A 23,151-nucleotide genomic window follows, 5' to 3' on the forward strand; every position below is an offset into this window, starting at 1 on the left:
TGACTCCAGTGATTGCTAAGAGCTAGCAGCAGGGAGGTCCAGCCTTTTAGACCTTATGAATGCATGTATTCCTGTAACCCATTAATCATTTACATTAAAGAGATGCTTCTTGTAATGGTGACTCAACCGGCTGTTGACTTGACAACTTGAATTCAGACTGAGCCTTGCAGAAGGCCCCTGGGATGGATTTCTACAGTAGGACAGTACGGTTTTGTGTGAGGGAAATGCCTTGGCACCCTTGGTGAGGATTAAAGGATAACTGAAGTTCATATTCTTTTGAATGCACAAACCCAGTGGGCACTGCCAGTTGCATTTTAAAACGGGCTGTTTGGTGGAAACTGGAAAGCTCCAGCAACCCAGGAAGCTTGCTGTACAGAAACCATGGTAGGATTTCATGCATTTTATTAAAGCTGATCGCTAGGTGACCTGACTACGAAGAAGAATTTCAATCTTAAAGCAATTTTAAAATTGAAGCATCTCTGAAAGATCCACACTGTTCTCGTTGCTCTGCTGATACTGGATTCCCCCAATGCTGTCTGTACAAGACAGCGAAGCTTTCACAAGAAAACACTGAGCTCTGTCAATATTATGACAACTTCCACTTCATAATGACAAGAGGACCTCTGCTTCAAATGAGATTGTTATCCTGTGTCTAGTCATCTGGTAACTATTAGGAGTCCTGTTTTATGGCAGGGCATTACTGGTAATAACTGCTCACACACTGTCTTAATAATGCTGTGTACCAGGAAGCTCAAATTGTTACTTATTTCCAGTAAGCACGCATCTCCTCAGCAGGAGAGTCATTTTATTGGCTCTGTCACGTTGTTTAAAGACCTGGGGGGATTACTGAGAGTAGCTCACAGACGGGTCAAACCCCAAAGAAGCTGCTCTCAAGGACGGGCATTTTTGAGGTGGAGATCGCTGGCTGTGCAGCAGGGATGCCATTAGAACTGCATTGCAAAATGAGCCCGATTTCCAAAACGACATCACTTGACAGTGCTTTACCACTGGAGCATCCCGCCACGATGAAATGTACAGTAAAGCGTTGTGTCAGTTTATACTTCCATAGTCTTCAACTCAGGCTGCTCAATGCATTGTCCCACCAATGGGAGGGTCATCCCTATTGTTGGCCTTTAGTCCAGTACCATTCCATTGATTTATGATGATATTTATTGAGAAAAGACCTGTCCCAGAAGACGAATTACAGGCTGCAAATGACTGTACATTAGTATTTAAAAAGATGTTCGGCATCCTTTTATCTTTGGGTTTCATTACTTTGCAATATGAAAACAGCGCTATGCTTCTCTGAAAAATGCTAACAGTGCAAGTGCCTGCCCTGCCTGTTCTGTGTTTCAGGTGAATGTCCTCGCCCTGTCTATCTGCACCCGGGAGGCTTACCAATCAATGAAGGAGAGGAATATCGATGACGGCCACATCATTAACATTAATAGGTAGGGGTGCCAGGCCACTGAGTCGCCTACTGCATCATCCACCCATCTGCTAATGAATCCTAATTACCCTTGCATGCCTTTGCCTTGTTTATGCCATAGTTGAAGTGAGCTGAATCATCTCTATCACCGAATTCATTACGATCGCTTGACTGTCTCTGACTAGAAGGGGGCTGAGAGAGTGGGCTTAATGGTGATCCAGTCGCAAGCGTTGACTTTTCATAATTCCTCTTTAAATAGCTATGTGAGGAGATCAACCCATGTAGAAATCGGCACTCTGGTTGCCCTGGGTTGGTTATATTTTGATATTCCCAGTCTGCTATAGGTATTCAATGGCAATGGAGGATGACTGTCCAATAAAACTACTGCAACACATCGTTTCAAAACAGCTCTGTCTTTAAATCTTTACTTAATTATTATTACTATTAGTTTATTTAACAGATGCCTTTATCCAAGGTGACTTACAGAGACTAGGGTGTGTGAACCATGCATCAGCTGCAGAGTCACTCACAACAACATCTCACCCCAAAGACAGAGCACAAGGAGGTTAAGTGACTTGCTCAGGATCACACAGTGAGTCAGTGAGTGAGCCAGGATATGAAATGGGGGCCTCCTGGTTACAAGTGCTGATCTTTAACTGCTGGACCACACAGCCCCCTGTATAGTTCAAACACATTATTCAGGGCAGCAGTTAGCTCACCTGTTAATGCAAAATCCATTGTGGTATGGGAACGGGGTAGTCATGGGTTGCTATTTTTACTGTCAGCTGTTTTACCTGTAAGGAAAGCAAGAGAATATAGTCTATGGTAACCAGCATCTGACATGTCCATAAACTGCACGAAGAAGAATGATATAGCTCTGTATTCTCTGCAGAGTCCCAAAAACTCCTTGGTGCCTATTAACCTCCACTTACAATACAGTGACTCTATTCTGTTTACTGGATGATCGCTAACTCTAAGTAAATAGGTAAATGTTTGATGCACTTTTAATGAGATTATTTTCCAAATGGGGACAAAAGCATCTAAGAATACACATGCACACCCACATGTTCATTTCAGTTAGAGGGGACACTGCATCGATTCTCATTGTGTTCATAATGGTGTTAATACTTATCTATAGCTAGGTGTGATGGACCTAGGATTTGATCAATTTCTCTGTAATTCTAGACGCCGGCAATGAAACAGAATTTAACTACGTGGATAAATAGACTGCGGCACTAAATCAAATCCAGTTGTAAAGATGATGCTGTGAGTCATGAAATTAACTGAATGTTCACTCATTTGTGACAGAATCAATTTCTTCCATTTGTTAAACAGTGAGAGTTGATGGAATAGCCTTTCTCTAGGCCATTGCTTTCATGCGCCACTTTGTAGATCTCTAACAGTTTTATCAGCTGCAGCGAAAATATTTCTTCAGGAGGTGAGGCCAGTGATACTTCAGTCTAGAAATACAATAAATGCTGCATTCATTTAGTTTCGCATGTTTGTATGTTATGAAAGGAACCACCCTTTATTTAATCGCTCAGATTGCATGTTTCCTTTAAGGCAGGGGTGAAATTCTGCCAGTACTCACCGGTACTCTGTACCGGGACTTATTTAATCTGCTTTTCATCCAACGCAATGCATTCCATCCACTCACACAGTCCACTAGCGCACCGTTTCTCAAATGCGCTTTCATTCAGCACAGTTCATGCTGCTTGCATTCTGTTTCCTCACACTGCTTCTGTTTCTGTTAGCTGCTATTGGCCACCATCAACATCAGTATGAGCTTTCATTCTGATCAGATTTCATTTTGGCTTGAGTCATAAATCTCCGCCCTTTTCGCTTTATGTCAGCGAGGGGAGACCTTAGCAGTGCAACGTGAAAACAGCGGTATGGAGTAATTTATTATTATGAAGTAATAATTCATTTCTTTAGTGTGGGTGGAGAAACTGTCAGAAACATTAGAAATGCACATTCCTGAACGTGAATTTGAAGACAAAAATAAACATCAGTGTTCACAATAAATGACATAGTTGATAAGTATTAGAAATAATTATCATAACGCCTTTTGCCTTGCACAGATTTACCACATTGCCAGAATTTGCGCGAAATTGCCATAAAATGGCAAGTGATATGTGGGACAGTAGGGATTAACAATAACATAAAAAAACTGGATCAAAGTGCAGCTTCAGATTGGGTAAGGGAGTCAGGATTGGGATACAGGTTCAAACACTGGCCCAGCTTGCAAGGTACATGTTAAGCATAGTGATCCACGTTTTGTTTTGTTGTGATCCTAGTGTATTCTGTTATGAGCACTGTAATAAAAGAAAACCAAAACGGTGAAGTTTTTTTTATTTGTACAATGCCCTAATTTATAAAATATGTGAAGAGTTTATTTAAGTTCAATGTGAGTTTTCACTTGTGTGCACATCTAAAAAGGCAGAAGTAAACCTCAGTAATGATATTAGTTTATGAAAATGTCAATTGCCACTTTGTTTCTTGTGCAGAAACCACAATACCAGGGATAAAATAAAAATAAAAAGTCTACTTTTATACTGTTTCTGCCTGAAAAATCTTTTTCTGGAATAGATCAAGGTGATTAATCTGCACAGAAACACAACAGAGAAGCACACAGAACATACTGTAAAATAAGTACAAAATAAATAAAAGAAACAGGGCTATATGTTCTAATCCGAGGCTATTATTGTAGCATGGCCAGGTCCTGTTGTAGGTGAGTACCCAGGGTCTGGAAAGAATGGGCATGATTTCAGAGAATACTGTGGAGATTAAAATAGGCAAGTACATCATTAGTAGTAGTAGTGCCTGTTACATAATAAATTTGAGGGGTGTTTTAGCTGCTATTGTGCATTGTTTGACGTAGACCTTTTTGTATCATTTTTTCATAGCACAGTTATACCATTTTTTATAACATCATCTTTTTTTTTAGGATATCGTGAAACAAAACTCCCTCTCTACAGCAGTTCCTGCATAGTGTAATATTTTTTAATGCTTGTCATTTCAGATTTAACTTAAGTGTATACAGTACATGACTGAGTGATACATGCAGAAGGGTATAAAGCTTTCAGTGTTTTCAGCTTCTTTGTTCACTGTGAATTGGTTGTAATTGATCAGTGATTTTTTTAAGGCTTATTTTGAATTCATAAATTTATCGTGTACCAATATGGTATACATCAAGTATTTATTCATTAGCACACAAATTGTCTCCATGTTTTAAATGTTTACGCCAGGCTGTACATACGAGCACCTGCACTTGTTTGTTGAATTTCACCCCTGGTCGTAGGGTCTGTAATGCAGGGCTGGTGAACATGCTGGGATTCTAGCTGCTGGCTGCACGCCATCATTGTTTTGGTCAAATCAATTTGGAAAACAGACGCGATTTGCCAGCTCTAACTGTCTATAGTAAATCTGTGTCTTACTGCTACAAGATTCTGTCTATATGTGAGTCCCTCACCACCACTGTTCTTGTTCAACACAAAACTGAGGCAGTGTGATGTTCTTGAAGATTTGCTACCAGAGGTTTGTGGTACAAGTGGGGAGAATGTTGGATCACAGCGTGTTCTTTTGAATCTTAACTAGTCCTTTCCTGAGATCGCTTTTCTGAATCAGAGGGCAGTCTGACCAAGGGCCACGATCGTTGTCTTTTGGTGGTCACTGTTTTCATTTTATCTCATCTGCCCATGTTCTTGCATTTTAGATTTTGCAATTGACTTCCGTTTTTTTTTTTTTTTCTGATGATCAAATTTCCTGTTGTGTAAGGCTTTGGTAATTCAAGTCCATTGGGCTTCATCTGGATAAGATGGAGCCTTTCCATATCTTTAGTGCTTTGATGGTGAGAGATGTCCTGTTTATTAAAAATACCTGGTCTCTTCAAAATATCAGACATAATTAAATACTGTGATATGCCCCTAAAAACTAGTATTGTAAACAGAAAACTAAACAATTTAAACACTATTCTATTTTACTAAATGTTAAACCAACACTGTTTTCTTAAGAAATGTTTAGAATGCGTTATAGTTAGAGCTTGAACTTTTTCGGTTTTTATTTTTCAATTCTCTCCCTCCCTTTTGTAAATGTTAATTAGTTGTTGGTAAGCTGTCTCTGCATCCTAATGAAGAGAAAGCTATTAATTAAAAACTGGGTTTAAGATTAGTTTTTTCTTTGCTATAAATCAGGGGTGGGCTTGGTATCAGTGTACACTCTGTACTGGGTATTTTATGCTGAAAAGAAAATCTGTCAGGACAACTCTGTTAAACAAGTGAAAATAACAAACGTGTAACGATAAATGAGGCGACTACAGGAATGAAATGCAATTAGGAACAGCGATTAACGTAATTTGTCACGTCTGAAATAAAACAGAATTGGAGTCAGACTCAATCAAGATATAAAAACAAGTGACGTTGTTTTGTAATTAACACGTTAACAGCTTTTTCAGAGTTTAATTAGGAAACCGAAGCATCTCAAGATAAGTTTAAAAGAAAGTTGTGATAAAAAAAAAAAAACTGAAAACTTCAAGCACTGTTGTAATTAACCTATTTTCTAATGCCTGGTGCAGTGTTTCTCTATAGGCATAGTTTAGTTTTGCATGTGGCTCCGCATGACTTTCTAAGGCAGCTCATAGCATCCACACAGAAGACAACCACAAAAACTGGAGGCTGATTCATTTCTACAGTGAACAGAGGACGTTGATTTTGATTTGATTTGATTTTTCAAGAAGATGCATGGACTTTTGATTTACTTTTCTTTCAAGTTTCATTTCCATTTCCAATAAACACTGATTTCAACACACAAACCCTCATAAGCCCCGGATAATTCTCTTAATTACCCATCCTGTAGTTCTTTTAGGTATGTATATTTCTTTGAGATTTCACAGCTCTATTTCTGGAATGAATTCCTCTGTGTTTCTGACAGTCTGCTGTTGTTTTTCCTCAGCATGAGCGGCCACAGGGTAGTCCCCCAAGCTGCTGTGCACTTCTACTCTGCCTCCAAGTTTGCTGTGACAGCGCTGACAGAGGGAATCCGCCAGGAACTCAGAGAAGCCAAAACGCATATAAGAGCCACGGTAAGAATGAATGCTCTCATGCGTTTATTAATGAAAAACCTTCTGGCTGTACAGGGGAGTCTTCTTGGATTCCATCAACTACCTATGAGTGCTTATCCTGGGATTACCTCTAACAAGCCAGCTACTGTTAAATGAGTCATCTGTGGCTTAACACAGTGGGCTATAGGATGATCAAGTCAGCCTCTGTTTAAGCATCATCTCTTGTTAGCACGCGGATAAATACATACTGTGTTATATTTAATAAATGGTGGTGAGCCGTTGATGGTTTCACTACATAGCATTTGTCGAATGACATATATTAGCTAATAAGTCATTGGAAATGCCGTGTAGTTTTAAAAAAGTGACTATGAGAATTTCTGTCTGAAAACTTACTGCAAACAAACGTAGGTCCCTAACCCTAACTCTCTTACAAGGCAGTTACATGCAAGGTGTTTTTTTATCCCCACAGGATAGTGACAGCCAGATTCCAGTATTCATAGGCACTCTGAGAAACTGGGAACATGTGCAAGTGTGTGCAATGAGTACAGACCCATTGTATTGCCAGCGCCCTTGCTTTAATGATGCCTCCTGGGATACTCCACACTAAGTTTCTTCTTCCTCTTTGTCCAGTGTATATCCCCTGGACTGGTGGAAACAGAGTTTGCTTTTCGACTGCACAACAATGACCCAGAGAAAGCTGCTGCTACATACGAGAGCATTAAGGTGAGGAATGAAGTCTGAACAGGCTTTATGCAAAAATATCCCCCTCGTGCTTCCTCTGATATAAAACAGCTAATCCAGAACTGGAGTGTGTGAAGGGCAGAGCAAGTGCAGTGCAGAGGGGATAAAAGACTACATTCCCCAGAATGCCACAGGAGGAGCCCCTGCATAAAAAGGGTGTAAACCCTGCAGTCAGTGCTATGTGCTAGGCTGTGAAGCTACACATTCTGGGGAATGTAGTCTTTTATCCCCTATAATACTACATATATTATATATATATATATATATATATATATATATATATATATATATATATATATATATATATATATATATATATATATATATATATATACCAGAAGCCATAGTAGTAGTACAGTATTTCCTGTTATATTTTGAAATGTTAAAACTAATTTCATTAAGTATATGGAAAACTACAAAGTGGTAAGTAATTCAGTATGTTAATGTGGCATTATTCAGCAGGTTTCATTCAACTTTATGAAGCAAAATGTGTTAATTCTATATAAAGAGGGTGATGCAAAACTTTGGCCATATCTCTACGGTATAGGACAAGCTTGGCTTATCCGTTTCTTCAAAAACATTTTACGATGCCCCTTTCTTCCTCCATAAATGTGGATATTCACGACATTCAGAGTAATCTGTGTTTGTTGCCTAATACTGCAGTTAATTTACTAAAGTAAATGAGTATTGGAATCTGTTTTTGGGCTAGGTTACTTCACTCTGAAATTAAACAGTTTTGCAGTCCTTTTATATTACCTCCCCGAATCCTCTCCACAACTGAACTCGACAAATACAAGTCCACGCAATTCTGAAAGCTCTCTTGTTTAAACACTTTTCAGAATACATGGCATAGTAATCTGAGCTAAACTTTGATCCCGAAAGCGCAGTGTGGCCTAGCAGATTGGGGTTCTTAATTGTTCAGAGTTTGAACGGTTAATCATTAGCTCAGTGTTAAACGATTCAGATTGTTCTCAAGCGCTTAACCAGTGTCGAAAACGTGCATGTCAAATACGCACTCCGACAAGAACTAAATGTAGCTGCCCATGGTTTTGCCTGCACGAGTGCTCTCCTTCTGCTAAGACTCCTTGGCGGGTTACTGACTTGCTTTCTTTGTTCTGTGTTTCTCAGTGTTTAAAAGGAGAAGATATAGCCAGCGCCATCACATATGTCCTTAGCGCACCGCCACATGTGCAGGTAAGTAGCTGCATCTCTTTAACTCAACAGCACACCATCGATCTAAAAAGATAAAAATGTCATATTTCTGTGATTGTAGCTAGAAATGCCTGAAACATGTTTAGCTGTGGTGAGGAGCTTTCAAAAGTTGTGGAATGTCACAGTTGCAAAGCATAGCCTTTTGTTTTTTTATTTGTAACATCTAGATTGGAGACGTTCAGTTGAGACCTACAGAACAGGTGTCCTAGCAACAGAGGAGGAAGCAGCTGCAACAGCAGGAAGAGCCAGCAGTTTAGGTTATTCCCCAGCGACCTCTACTGGACAAAACCTACGATCACGTTTGGGAGATGCAAGCCCTTTCTCTGGGTGTCTTGTAAGGTGGCACACGGCCCCCCCTGATTTTAAGAAAGGAAAGGACGTACCACTACAGTGTAATTGTGATATGCTGCTGGAATCGAACATGTCAAATTTAGTGTATTGTCAGCCTTGTTTTCATGTTTAAATAAATTGTTTCGCTGCTGCTCCTGAGCGATACACGGTTGCTATGACAGCGACGATTGCAACCGTAAAGCACACGTGTGTGTGTGTGTGTGTGTGTTGTGTTTTTTTTTAGTTTATAAAATAATACATATCTTATATGAAACTGATTGTTCATAAACCTTTGACATATATTAGACCTTCTGTGTTGTTAGATGTGGGTTATTGCTTAATGGTATTGATAAAATCAATGAAGGGGTTTAATTAATATTCTTTTCCTTTTTGTTTGTGATCAGCATAGGTCCGCTGCAGTGTTTCTTTTTAAAACGTAACCCCAATTAAACACTAAAGGCTTCAGAGCCACATTAACCCTCTGAGGGCTGCTACTCAAACATTACATTTGTATTGCCTTATTGAAGGAGACATGAACGAGATGAAAGATGAAGCTCAATGTTTTTACAAAGACACACTGAATAGAAATGCTTGTAAAATCTAAAATGCTAAATTTGCAGATGTGTGCAGTATGGGCTCTGCAGTGTGTCCTTTCAAAGAGTGATACAGTGAGGCTAGTCAACGCCAAGAGAAATTCCTCCCTAACTTTGGGAGTGCAAAGGCTAATGCAGCAAAGATTTGGCATGACCCAGAATTTGACCAGTGGGCACCCAATCACTCCCTCTGCACTCCAAGCGGTACTGCCTTTACAAGTGGAGACACCCAATATAATGCCAATTTTAAGAGTCAGGGGCTTCAAATATAATTTCGCTTACTTTTCTATGCTGACGGCAATCGTTCTGAGGGATTTGGGGTCCTGTTACACCCATATTGTTATTGTTATTTTTCAAAAATCTCCAGACAAGCTCTGTGCTGCTCAAACCCAGGTATAGGCAGATTTAGCAGAGAACATGTCAACTCAGTGTTGGAGAAGCAGAACCTAGGTCCTCCAGAATGATCGCAGACAACATGCAATATTAAATGAAAAGAAGTTAGAAATTCGATTCTGCAGCTGTGGTTGATACTCCTGTAAGAAATCGGTGTGAAAGTGTAAAGCATGCCCCATAGTCTAAAAAGCTCATGCAGCTCATTAACTTGAATACTAAAGGAAGAGCCATTTATTAAACCCCTGTCTTTTCTCTGTAGTAAATCATCCATTCAAAAAATATTAATAGTGGACAGTTATTATTCAGTTTGGACAGTTAGCACAACACTAACATCTCCTTTAGTCACTGTTTCTAACCCACATATGGGCAACTGTATGATTAAACGTACTACTCCTTGTTTAATTGTGGATTGTAATGATGATAATTATCAATACATTTTTTTATTGCTGCTTTGTCCTGTTGTCCCAAGTTTTTTCCTTTTTTTTGGAACATCTTCAGTTTTTATTCAACTTGGTTTGTTTTAGAGATGAAAATACGTGACATGCACTCATTCATGCATGCATGCAGTACATGTTTATACACACAGACACATACATACCCTGCAATTTCTGTTCCCCATATGGAAGTCACACTTGTATAATTGTATTCAACACTGATGAAACTTGGTACGGACATTCTTTTGCACAAATCTTGATGACTTTAGCAGAATCACCTGCTGATATATGTACAAAACATTTACGGTCATGGGCTATAAAGCTAGGGAAAATAAAATATTAGCATATGTTAAAACAAGGGAGTGCGCGTTTGTCATGTTCAAGGGTGAAATGTATTGTGAACGAAGTTGACAACACGATTTATCTTGCAACAGTTTCCTCTATGGGTGCTGAATCAAAATATATAAAAAAAAAACCAAAAAAAAAAAACCCAGCTATTAGTTCAAGTTTGCACCTAGCTCTAATCCACATGCTGTTTTTGGGATCGTCGGTAATAGAACACCGATGACTGCGTCACAAAGGGCCCCATGGCCTGTTTTGTGGCTTCTTAAAATAGCAGTGTCATGGCCCTTGACATGGGTATGAAAAGTGAGTGACAAATGAGTGTTCTGTATATTCCCAGAGAGAAGTGTGTGTGTGTGGATAAATCCTATTGCTGTAGCACTGCGGTATTGTTAAAGTGACTTCTCTAATTCATGCAATGTATTTTATACCACCTGATAATGCCACTTGATGTAAAGCGCAGATAGCAGGTGCAACGTTGTTGATTGTTCCGATTCTTGTTACCTGGAGTCTTGTGTTATAGATCATATCCTATGACAAGGGGTATCTCCGTGCCATTCACTTTCATTGGGGTCCCCAATCCTAGGACAAAAAGGAGCTGGATTCAATCAGAATGGACAGTGCTACTTGCCTCATGTGACGCTGCTCAATCACACCCAAGCATTGGCAAAAATCTTCTGTTAACATTCATCAAATCTGCAATGGATGATTTTTTTTTGTGATATGCACATAGAAGTCAATGCTATACTGTAGATGAGTTGTGGTTGCTCCCTGGTACCTGATCACTTTTGTGTGGTGGTTTAGTTCAAACTCGCTTCCAGCAGACTAGCTGCAATTAGGCCAAAAGGTTCTCCGCTCAATAAAAGCCGGCCATAGTAATAATGTGAATGGATAAGCAGTAAGGGTTTGTAAAGCATTGCCTGCTCTTTGCTCCATGGACGATGCACATGAACAGTGTCTCTTTCTTAAATCTTAGTGTCCTGGGTCACAAGTCCCACCCTGACGCGAGAGCCCACTTCTATGGTGCAACCAAGTATGCAGTGACTGCTCTGACTGAGTCTGTGAGGCAGGAGGTGCGGGATCAGAAGACGCATATCAGGGTGACGGTAAGCTAGCGACTGAATGATCCCTACAGGGCGCCCACACTCAAAGATGCATTGATGATGAAACTCTTATATTTAGCTGTCATTGTAATCAAGGGAAGCAATAACATCTTAAAGTGGGAGGCCACAATGCTGCTAAACCTGCAGCGTCCCACAGTCATGCTCACAATCACCCATAAGCCTGGATTCAATCAAAATGTAAAAAATATGTTAAAACTTACTTTGCAGTGTCAGCGTTACTTTACGTGTGTCACAGTTATTCTGTTAAACCAAGCACAGCCAAAGAAACATGAGCTGCACAGCAGTTGAGGACTGAACGTGTCTGGAGATGCCCTATGTCCTGAAGAATGACTGTGTTTCTCCGGGTGTGGTAGAGCCTGTGGTCTCTCTTGCTGGAGCTGTGATGAGCTGTGAAGGGATTGTGTTGCTGAAGTGTGTGTGCTTGTCGTTTCCAGAGCATCTCCCCGGGGCTTGTGGAGACTGACTTTGCTTACAGGACCTTTTCTCATGATCCTGACAAAGCTGTGCAAATGTACTCCGAGCTGAAGGTAAATGACTAACAAGCATCTCAAGTCTTTCCTTCATTTTTTCATACTGCCCGGTGCCACGGGCCCATTTGTGCCTTCCACGTGAGGTCAAGAGCGGGATCATTTTTAACGACATGCTTATTCCAAAATGTCAAAGACATTAAAAAACAAATATATCACAAAAACAGGACCGGTTTTATAAATTTTTTAGTACGGGGCTATCGAGGGTTTGTTAAAATAGACTGCATTGTGAAAGGAAAAGGGTTCATTACTGTACAAATAAAACAGACCATTGCAACATTCAATACAAAAACTCAACCAAACAAAATACAAGGAAGGTATCTATTGCATTGAGTTTGTTAGTTCTAACTGATACATGCCTTCTCTGTTTAAATCTTACACTGTTCAGTGCAGTAGAGACACTCCTTTTCATTCTCTGATACTACAGTAACTGACTTGTTTTTTTCGCAGTGTCTTCAGGCCACCGATATTGCCAATGCTGTCGTTTTTGCACTTGGAGCGCCCTCTCATGTCCAGGTATTGTATTATCTTATGTTTTATTTAGTGTGGTTAGCAATGCAGAAATGTCCAGGATTGCTATCCAAGATTTTACACATTGTTACAGCAATAATTTGCATTGATAATCCATTCTTTTTGAAGTAATTTAAAATTAATTTCAGAATCAACATGGATATTTTTATGCTCAGCATTCATTTTAGTAAAATGCATTTTGATTTTAAAGTGATTCCCTGCACCATTTTGACTTACAGAAAATAATGCACGTGTTCCTTTTGTAAGGGCATTTGTTTGCATTGGTGAAACAATGCTACTGATTAATTAGATTTCAAATTCGCTCTTCTCTGGCATGCATTTTGAATGTCAAAAAAATCTTCTGTATCACCTGCGCAAAAAACATAACTGATCATATGAAAGACTCCACTTATAATCATAATTTGTGTTTGGGTAACTAACTGTATGATCTGTTGATCTCTACTTTGTTTCTATTCTAGGTTGGAGAAATAATAATCAGGCCGGTGGAGCAGCTTTTGTAATTGCTTTTCAAACTGCAGCTTCTGCTTTAAAAAAAAAAACATATATGCAACAACAGCAATTCTGAACCCATGTGCGTTTCTGCAACCATCGAATTGGCCATTTGCTCCTTCTGTACTGTCAGCCATTATCTGATTTAATCTAATTTGATGTGCAAGCAATGGGGCTGCTGTGTGTTAACTGTGGCTCTCTTAGACTTTGGTAGTTGCATGCTGTTAAGTTTAGCACACGTTTTTCTTGTCTAGCTGCACTCGGAGTACGCTTTGCAAGGCACTTCTTTATTTTGATGAAGAGAGATAATAGCAAGCTTAATTTTAGCACTAAGAGCAACTGTGAGCCTGCCAACAGTACCTGCAGGTGGTTGATTACTTTCTGAATTCTTGTAAGTCTTTTGCTGAATTCATTAATAAAGTCTGTTTTTGCTTCAGTCTCAGAAGAAGCGATTGTGATCTTATGATGGGGTAAAATTACATTTAGTCTGTGTGTAATTGGTTGTGAGAAAGCATCACTTAATACTGACATTAAAGAGCCGATGTTGTCTCCTTTAGAATATAATCTATACTTACAGTTTCATGCATGCTCTGTGTTTGTGTTGTTGGAAGATGTAATGTTGTTTTATTAATACAAGTTTGAGGCTGCTTTAGCTATACTTAATCGGTGTTCTGGATGCCCCATTATTTTGAATTAAATCCAATTTGTCTTTACAATACAAAAAGTATTGGAGATAAAAAAAACTGTGGTACCGTGACAAAATGTTCTGTATAATTAAAGAAATACTTTATATTGTCACATTTTTCAGAACAGAAGCAACAATATTACACATGGGACAGATATGAAACATGTATATAATATATATAAAAACATGTCCTGAGTACAGATAACATGAGTACACAGGAACCATTTCAAATCTGTCACAGTTGTAAATAGGACCTGTTATCACGAAACCCCTCCATTCAGAAATGCGTGTCTTTGCATGGTCTCTCCAGCAATGTCTGAGTACAGCGAGTGCACCCCTGAGCACTCTGTGGGCCATTTGGAGACCTTGTCAAGAGAGAAAGGCGTGACTGACTTAATGAACCTCTGAAAGACAAAGAAAACAGCAGATAGAGGTTTCGTTAGGCTTCACACTCAAGTATGACTGGGTTCTTGTGTCCGTTTGAACATTGCTCTTCATAAACCACAGGTTACTGAAAAGCACTGGGTCCAGCAAGCACTAGCTTAAACATTGTGGTGGGGTACTTCTAGAAAAAGCAAAGAACACAAATATGTACAGCACAACGGGTAAGGGGCCAGTGCTAATGCTGAGAGGTAAGATTTTAAAGGCCTGGCTCTCACTCCTTTTAAAAGCATCTCAAAAACATAACTCCAGTGTAAAGTTGTGTAGCTAGGGTGCCTTTATTTTGAAGGGGATCATTATTTGTAATTGTTATACAATATGCCTGGATACATGATAACACACTTGCCTCTTTGAAGGATCCTTTAAGCGTCCACAGTGTGTGGACAGCTCCGAGTGGAATCCAGATGATTGACGCCATGCTGATCAGCCAGCCAATCCCCTGAGCCCAGGGCGGGTCTACATTACCCTCATAGCAGGCCGGTTTGAACTGCAGAACTGTGAAAACCAAGATTATCTGCAGAACAGAACAAAAACAGCAACGTGCTGTATTATAGTCTTCTTTTGTAATGCAAGGTTTATCGGATGCATCTGGTGTTTCAGTAGCATAGCTGGGTTTGATTGAGAAGCAGTCAAGTTTTACATTTGAGTCCTTTAATAGTGTAATGGTCTTGTCACTGTATGCCCAGTAGATGGCACCGTGCTATCCTCTTTTTATATGAAAGCAGCCCATGTGTTGCACTTAACTTTCAAAGAGTTTTGGCTGTTCTTGGAACACTGGACCTTGGTGATCTTGAGTAATATTTCTTATATGTAAATCGTAATCACACCCTTTGCTTTCGTATGATTAATCAGCATTTTGCAGCAGAGTCAGATTCTTAGAACTGTGAGAAGAGCGTGTTATTCAACCTGCCGTACCGTGACAAGCAGAGGGGACACGACCATCCAGCAGATCCTGAAAAAGAGATTCGGCTTCTTTCCCAACATCTCCTGCACATTCTGAGAGAGCCTTGGAACAACTGTGGAGAAAGTCAGACTGGGTGTCCTGGATAAACTTCACCCCGTTACCCAGTGTGGGGTCTAAAGACAAGAAATAAAACACATACAAGAAAGCTTCGAAATGCAGGTTGACAAAACCAACAAACCTGTGTTTTACAGCATGGTGCATATTTCTAATGATTAGGTCTGTATGGTTTTGTTGTCAATGATCATTTTTTGGTTTTCTCAACATTGCCACGCATAATAAGATGAACCCGTTTTTTGTTATCATTTGTTTTTTTCCTCTACCATGATGCATACTTTATACTTTATCATCCCTCAATTCTTAAGCTTTATGATGCTTGCATATGCTTTCACTATACTTTATTACACTTGGCTATGCTTTCGTCATCTTTCATAAGGGATGGGCTTGCTTTCTAGAAATTATGGTAAAGGTATTGACAAACTGGCAACTCTAGTTTGCCATGACCAATTTAAAAACCTCATCTTTGCTTTGATTGGTTTAAACAACCACATTTTCCAAGTGCACAGTAAACACCTAACAGTCTCCAGGCAGTGCAATATAGCCACACCTGAGGAATAGTACATTACACAAGGACTGGAGACCATGCTAGCTTACATAATACACATGCCAGAGCCCTCCCTTTGTTCTAGTAGAACCCTAGAAGAGAAAGGTCTTGAGACTTGGCCTGGAGTGAAAGCCAGTTTCAAGAAAATCTCTTAACTCAGCTTCAGCAAGTTTCTTCCACTCAGGAATAATGAATAATTTAATATCCCTCAATAGCACCAGAGAGTTGTGCATTATTAATCAGCAAGGCTAGTAATATCACATAAGGAAAGAGTGCCGTGAAATATACAACCTACACACAAACGACAAAACACAGAGTCATAGCATCACATCACTCGAGTGTGCCTGAACTCTGAAAACAAGCCGTGCAGTCTGCATTTCAGCATTTCTTACTCTCAGTACATTACGTTGGTTACATTTCTGTCTCCCCTTTTTGGGTAAAAGAGATTTTTAAGCTTATTAAACACGTTGCTAGCCTGACATCGATTTTCTTCCAAAGAGTGTCCTTTTGCAAACCTGTAAAAGCTGTCAAGAGAAAGCCTCTCAATTGAAAGTGACAAATTGGCCTTTTAAAAAAAATCTACACCTTTAACAGGAATTAAGAAAGGAAATATGTTTATGTTCAAGGGTCCCTGTTCTTTTTACCTTGCCGGTAGATTTGACTCCTTTGAATATTGAGAAATAAATGAGAACCCAGGCGAGGAAGAGCAAGCAAAACAGCTCAGTGTTTTTTGTTAATACTGCACTTTGCTTCTTTGTGGTATCTCACTCAACCTACTGGAAGAACTGTTGGCTGGCTGTGGTTGTGCCGGAGCTCCTGTTTGAAAGGTGGTCTGTGTAGTTTTCCACAGTGTTCCAGGTGTTGTTGCAGCTTTGCCAGGGTAGAGGGGTCTGGAATGAGCTGAAGAGATAATAGAGGGCCCAGGTGATGACCACATAGTAATAGGTACACGTGAGGAAAGAAATAGCCACCGTCGCCACGCCAACACCTGAGGAGAGAAATCACAGGTTCACAACTTGAGCGTGACTTGGCTTAAAGGGTGGGTTCAAAACCCAGTTCATACTGAAGAATACCTGTGTTTTCAGAGTATTTCGTTTAATATCTTGTTATGTGTGTTGTCTATCGTTCCCTATTGATGCTTCTGCTTAGATTTCTCGTGCGACTTCTGAAAATGCCTTAAAGCTGAATGAGGTGAGGTGTGCAACCGTTAGTTCTGCCCCCTCAGCAACTGTCCAATGGCAATATAAAATCACAGAGAGGACAGAAATTACAGCTACACACTCTTGGCCATTTTTCAAACCACATAATTTTGAGCTTGCCAGGAATGTGTTTTAGACCCAGTGGTTAAAAAAAAAAGACATATGCTGTTGTTATGTATGTTGGTTAGCAAATGCAGAATTATAAAACTCAAGATGATATAAAATAACACAAATTAAAGGACAGGTGCTTTTATTAGCAGTATAAAACCGACCTGGTCTCCCATACACTTACCTTTTGCATATTTGATGCGAAAGCTTTTTTTTTATGTAAGGGAAGCAGGATATTGGATTTCATCCAGCTGTTTTATAATGCGTTAGGTAACCACAAAGCTAACACAAAGGTGGCACAATAAATATGATGATAGGGCAACAGATTCCAGCTGAACCTTACATAAAGTTAGATAATCTAATGGAACCATGTGTTCTGAAATGGTCTGAATGATTAGCCCTGTCAAAGGAAATGCATTCTTTACAGTACGAACGAGCTGATGCAATATAATGTAAGTGAATAGTGTCTCTTATTATATAAGTCATCTCATACAGTTCTAGACTGTACACATGATGTATTATTACCTTATTATAAACCACACAATTGAAAATTGCACTCAGGAATAGCTTTAAAACTTTTTTTTTTTTGTGGTGGTGACAGCCTTAAAAAGTCATTGCGACCAATAAGATTGCTTAAGCAAAGAGAGATAGTGCCTTTAAGCAAAGGGCAGACTTTGGCCAGGGCATGAATGGGTCCCAGCTGCAAGTACAGTCCAAGACTAAGCTTATATGTGGGTCTGTGAAACCATCCCATAGACTTTAAACTTATAAAACGGTCTGTGAAACCAGCCCTTAGACTTCAAACTTACATGATGGTATGTGGAATCATCCCTTATACTTTAAACTTATAAGACAGTCTGTGAAATCAGCCCTTAGACCAAATTTATACTATGGTATGTGAAACCAGCCCTTATTTTTGACATACAAATGTCTGTGAAACCAGCCCTTAGTCTTAAAATGTATACAATCACCTGTGAAACCAGCCCTTGGAGTTTAAACATATGATGGTCTGTGAAACTAGCCCATGTGCTTTAAACTTATACAATGGACTGTGAAACCAGCCCTTACACTTTAAAGTTATAGATATAGTTATGGATAAACAACAACAATATGTTTTCTAGAACTGTTAAAGTGGACAACCCAAAGCATTCATATACAGTGGTTCAATAAAGTCTAATACAGGTCTACATCACATTTTTAAAGCAGTCATTGTCACCATTGAAACAACTTAGTTAACCTTTCACTTAAGAAGAAAATAGTTCAAGCTCAGGTTTGATCATTAACAGCAATGACTCGCAGCAGGGTATTCATCTCATCAGACTTTATTTTTAAAAGGCAAAATAAACTTTACGTTCTATTTCATTTACAGAGATACACTGCATTTCTGCACAATGTTCTGAACAATGTAGATATTTCTTTAAAACATTTTTAAAAGAAAGAAAAAAAAACATAAGGTGTTTTCAGACCTTTTTCACAGCAATAAAATAAAACATGTTACATAAAAGCCTATTAGTATATATTTCTGTCGCAGTGGTCCTTGTGGTCTGATTCATTCTTATCTAGTTTAGTAAAATGTTGACTTTTGTAAATAACCTTCATGGTAAAAGGCTGCTTTAAATAAACATTTGATAATAACCGTTCATGTGATAGTTTGTGTACACAGACTGGTTGTACTAGTTTGCAGCCAATAATATCACCAGCAGAGGACTGTCACATTTGTGTGTGGTTTTCTTTGTTATTTCCATACTGTATGAAAGGACACTGCCAGCTGGATTTCAGTTAAACAAATCAAAACTGGGTGAATTCAACTGCTGTTCTGTTTGATAGACACTGCTCCAGGGGTTTGGTAACTGTGTGCATTGATTATGCAGCAGTATTGTGGACAGATACTAAGACCATGTGCCTTGAGCACTTTAAGCCAATATAACCCCATGCATATGTTCAAGCAATTGTCTGTAAGTAGCTCAAATCAAGTTTGTTTTATTATGGCTATTTAAAAAAAAAAATTGCTTTACAATGTCACAAGTTGCCTCACAAGTTGCCTGAAAGTTGCCTGGTTTTCCATGGGTTTAGGAGAGTCTACTGTTAATGTTCAGTACATTTTCTACTGAGGCAAAAATCCATTAACTTTGGCCTTTTGAAAAAGAATGCAAGAATGAAAACATATTTTGCAGAATTTCTCAGCTAGAAAAATGTTGGATGCACTTCAAAATGCAGGAATGTTCACTACCCAGTGGCTATACTGCTAAAACGTCTTTACATTATTTGATATACATAGAAAAATGTTGTTAATGTACAGAGTTCCATTCTAATAATCCTGTGCTGAGTGCATGTAGTAAATATTGGTAAATGGGAACTACATGTAAATAATGTACGTACATTTTTAAGTGTATCGAATATATTTTAAAGATGAACTAAAATAACAATAGTCTGCTGCTTTTTAGTTTTGTTGAAAATAATTAAAGTTATATCATATAGAAATTGACTAAATTTTAAATAGTCAAATTCCTATGGTACTCATTTTTACAATGCATTCTCTCTACCCTTTGAAGGTCATGTTTTGTTCTTTTTTTTTCGATGTTTCATGTAAGGTTTGAATAAGAATACCAGGCACTTTTTACATCTCCAAAAAACAGTGAGTTGAAATTTCATTGACACCCACAGACACTGCGGATATATCAGGGAAAGAAGTCTGGTACAGTTTGAACTCTGTGTGCTTCTTACATCCACCACTCCTGTAGCACAAATATGGGAATCTCCACACATTTCCAAGCCCAACAGCATAGCCGATCCCAGCCAGCGTGAACTCTATCTGCCTGCTCCATTTGGGCCTATCGGACCCCCCTTCTTTAACTTCAATGGTTTCCATTGTCTCTCTTGCTGGAGTGTCATCATCTAGTGTAAAATCTGTACTAGTAGCTGTGCCCAGCAGATAGCAAGCAACACTTATAATGCTCACTAAGACGCTTACAAATGAATAAAAGAGGGTTACAAGGCTAAAGGTTGTTTTGCTATTAATGATTTCAATGACTTAATTGTAAAGGTAAATACAGTTTAAATAAATGAAGGTTTCAAAGTTCAAAGTAATTATTCAGCTACAAGCTTAAATGACCTCTTCTGGTCGTCTTATCCGTTTGGTCAGTAAGTTTTAAAACACATTATTATTGCTATGCTTTATCAGTAGCCTGGGTTTGACACTTTTCCTTGCTAGTTTGTGTTCATTTTATGTTTATTCTTTGTTTATATCCTCGTTTATGAGACATGCAATATAATATGTGTCATTATACCTCTACCCTTATAAAAGCTCACCACGATATTTGTGCAGTTTCCCTATGCTTTTCCCATAGATATAGTATGCATTTATTATAATTTACCCTGGTTTGCCATACCTCGTTATTCTTTATAATGCTTCCCTATGCTTTACCATGATTTTACTGTGCTTTATTACACTTTGCAATGCTTTTACTATGGTAAACATTTAGAATTTCTTACTGAAAAGCCATCAATGAGTTTTAATGCATTAGAACTTTACTTGTAGTGGTCATGCTTAACCAGGTCTTTCTTTAACTGTATTTTTCATTCTGGACATTTCATGGCTGTCCTGGGTATTGTATGTCTAGTTTGTCCCTGAGTTTATTTTCCAAATGAGAAACACTCTATATAATTGCAGAGTTGGCGGAGAAATGCTTTCAGAGTTGTGAGTCCTGTTGATATCAACATAGGGCTTTACTCTGCATTCAAAGGCCATTTGTATGCTAAATGCACTCTAATAATACTCCTTGTTTGCCGATTGGATCGGTCTTGGATTATATGAATGTTGAAGGAAATATTTCGTGACCACATGCACTGTGCTCATATCAGTTGCAGTTTCCATCTGAAGCAGCACAAATGCAGCTCCTCTTACAACCCCAGGGGAAAACATACATGTAGACAGCAAATTGGTGATCTGTCCCAACAGGTGGGAAGAGAGTGGGAGGATGGGATAGAGAGATGATTATGAAAGAGGGACAGAAAAAAGAGACGGAAAAGGAAAAGAAAAAGAGAATGGTTTTAATAGACCTAAAATGAGGTGTATTTAAAAAAAAAAAAACTGTATTTGGAGATTTATCCATTTTTATATGTACAGTATAGCATAACATCCATTTTTATGTGTACATGTTTTTTTTTTTTGAATGAGCCATTTGGCCCATCTGAGCTTGTCCAGTTCTAGATAGCTGATTGATCTCAGAACTTGTCTAGGTAGCCCATACCCTCACCCCTCTCTGTGTGTCTCCTTCCCTCTGTCCTGAGGCGATCTCCACTTCATTTCCATCTGTGTCCTCTGGTCCTGGTTTCTGACCTGCACTTCAGGTAATGGTTTGGTTAACTAAGTAACTTATTCCTTTTAAGATTTAAGACTTCAATCATGCCCACCCTCCTGATTCTTCTTTGTTCCAGGCTAAATGCATTGAGTTTTTTCAGCCTCTCTTCCTGGCTCAGTCCTTCAAGTCCTTGATTTAGTCTGATTGTTCTTCTTCGCACTCTCTCTGGGGCACAATGTCCCTTTGGTGCTGTGGTGACCAGGAGAGGATACAATATTCCAAGTGCAGTCTCTTTAGTGCATGCATGGTCTTCATATATGCAGCTTATATGTAGACCAAATATTATTCAGTAACCATGATAAAAACCTAGCAAAGTGGAGTAAAGTGTTCTATAGAATAAGCAAGCTTAGTAAATTACAGATAAGAATGATTATGCATTGTAAATGATAGTTAGCCATAAATGCACAGTACAGTATAACTATGGGAGAAGTGTGATAAACTGTGAAATTATAGTTAATTTACATATGATGCACTATCTTCATTTCCTGATATGTCCTAAGAAATGATCCAAACCCTGTATTGCAGTAAAATACAGTTTCTTCCTTTTTTTTTTTTTTTGGAGCACAAAGCTAAAGTACTTCCTGGTATCTAGACACTTCCTGATTGCAGCAAGACCATTGAATAGAAAAGGACAGACAGCAACAGGAAGTGATGGCCACTTTTAACGTTATTTTTGAAAAATCGGCAGAAACCGAACTAAAGTATAAAAAACAAAGAACCCAAAGATATTCAACACGAGAGAAGGAGACCAGCTGCCAGAGCCAATAAAAAGCATGACAATCAATCAGGAATCAGTCCTTTTATCTGACTGATACATGTCATCCAATTTTATGGGACTCATTAGGGGAAATGTATGCTGGAGTCAAATCATTTTTTTTCCACAGGATGTCAGCATTAACCCCTGAGTTGAGAGAGGGAATATATTTGACGGTATCTTCTGAAACGACGTGGTGTCTATTTAAGGTAATCACCTCGATTCAATATTTACAGAAAGTCATCTCCTGATAGTTCCTGAAATGTAAATGTTGCAGGCCAAGGTTTAGGTATGGATTTAAAATGCCAACCCCATCTGCTGACATGAGAAACATTGATTGATATACATATAATTTCCTTGCTGCAAGGTTCCTGATAGAAATCCTAGCAGTGTGGAGTCCCAGGGCATGCATTGAGATGGGCATGCTTTCAGGTCAATGAACAGGAGTACTCTTTGGATGTTCAGATTCTGGGGGAAAAGGATTATGGGGAAATTATGGGATTATCTTGAGTTAATCCACCAGAGTCAAGGCACCAGAAAACCTACTGGGGGCAGCCTTTTGGGGGTTTCTTATTACCAGTAGCTGATGGGTGAAATGGTAGCTGTATCAGTGCCATGTTTGAATGCAAAGCTCAATCTCTCTTTCCTTCTTTCACCTGAAGAAGAGACCTCTGAGGTCTTGAAAGCTTGCGATTAATTTGTTCAGTTAGTCCAATAAAAGGTATCACATCTCATTCTCTTTATTACCGGTACAAATGATATTGCCAGGAAGAACCCTTAAAAAGACTGCTGCCATGAATTTAACACCAGGGCTGAAGAAAGATAAATATGTAG

General features: G+C 38.9%; 1 protein-coding gene across 2 annotated transcripts in view; it reads left to right on the forward strand.

Annotated features, from left to right (window-relative positions):
* dhrs11a (dehydrogenase/reductase 11a) overlaps positions 1-13,640 on the forward strand; it is a 36,449-nt gene extending 22,809 nt beyond the window's left edge. Inside the window, exons 3-7 of one of the 2 annotated variants that reach the window (XM_041240823.1) lie at positions 1,357-1,451; positions 6,380-6,509; positions 7,119-7,211; positions 8,358-8,423; positions 8,609-10,211. In XM_041240823.1, coding sequence (XP_041096757.1) covers positions 1,357-1,451; positions 6,380-6,509; positions 7,119-7,211; positions 8,358-8,423; positions 8,609-8,650 — 426 coding nt within the window. In that variant the 3' untranslated portion in view covers positions 8,651-10,211. Of the gene's footprint in view, positions 1-1,356; positions 1,452-6,379; positions 6,510-7,118; positions 7,212-8,357; positions 8,424-8,608; positions 10,212-11,509; positions 11,640-12,091; positions 12,185-12,634; positions 12,701-13,173 lie in introns of those variants that run through there. The other variant, XM_041240824.1, reaches the window with a different exon arrangement.
* Positions 13,641-23,151: the final 9,511 nt, after the last annotated feature.

The sequence above is a fragment of the Polyodon spathula genome, unplaced genomic scaffold (assembly GCF_017654505.1).
Source record: "Polyodon spathula isolate WHYD16114869_AA unplaced genomic scaffold, ASM1765450v1 scaffolds_696, whole genome shotgun sequence".
Taxonomy (NCBI): Eukaryota; Metazoa; Chordata; class Actinopteri; order Acipenseriformes; family Polyodontidae; genus Polyodon; species Polyodon spathula.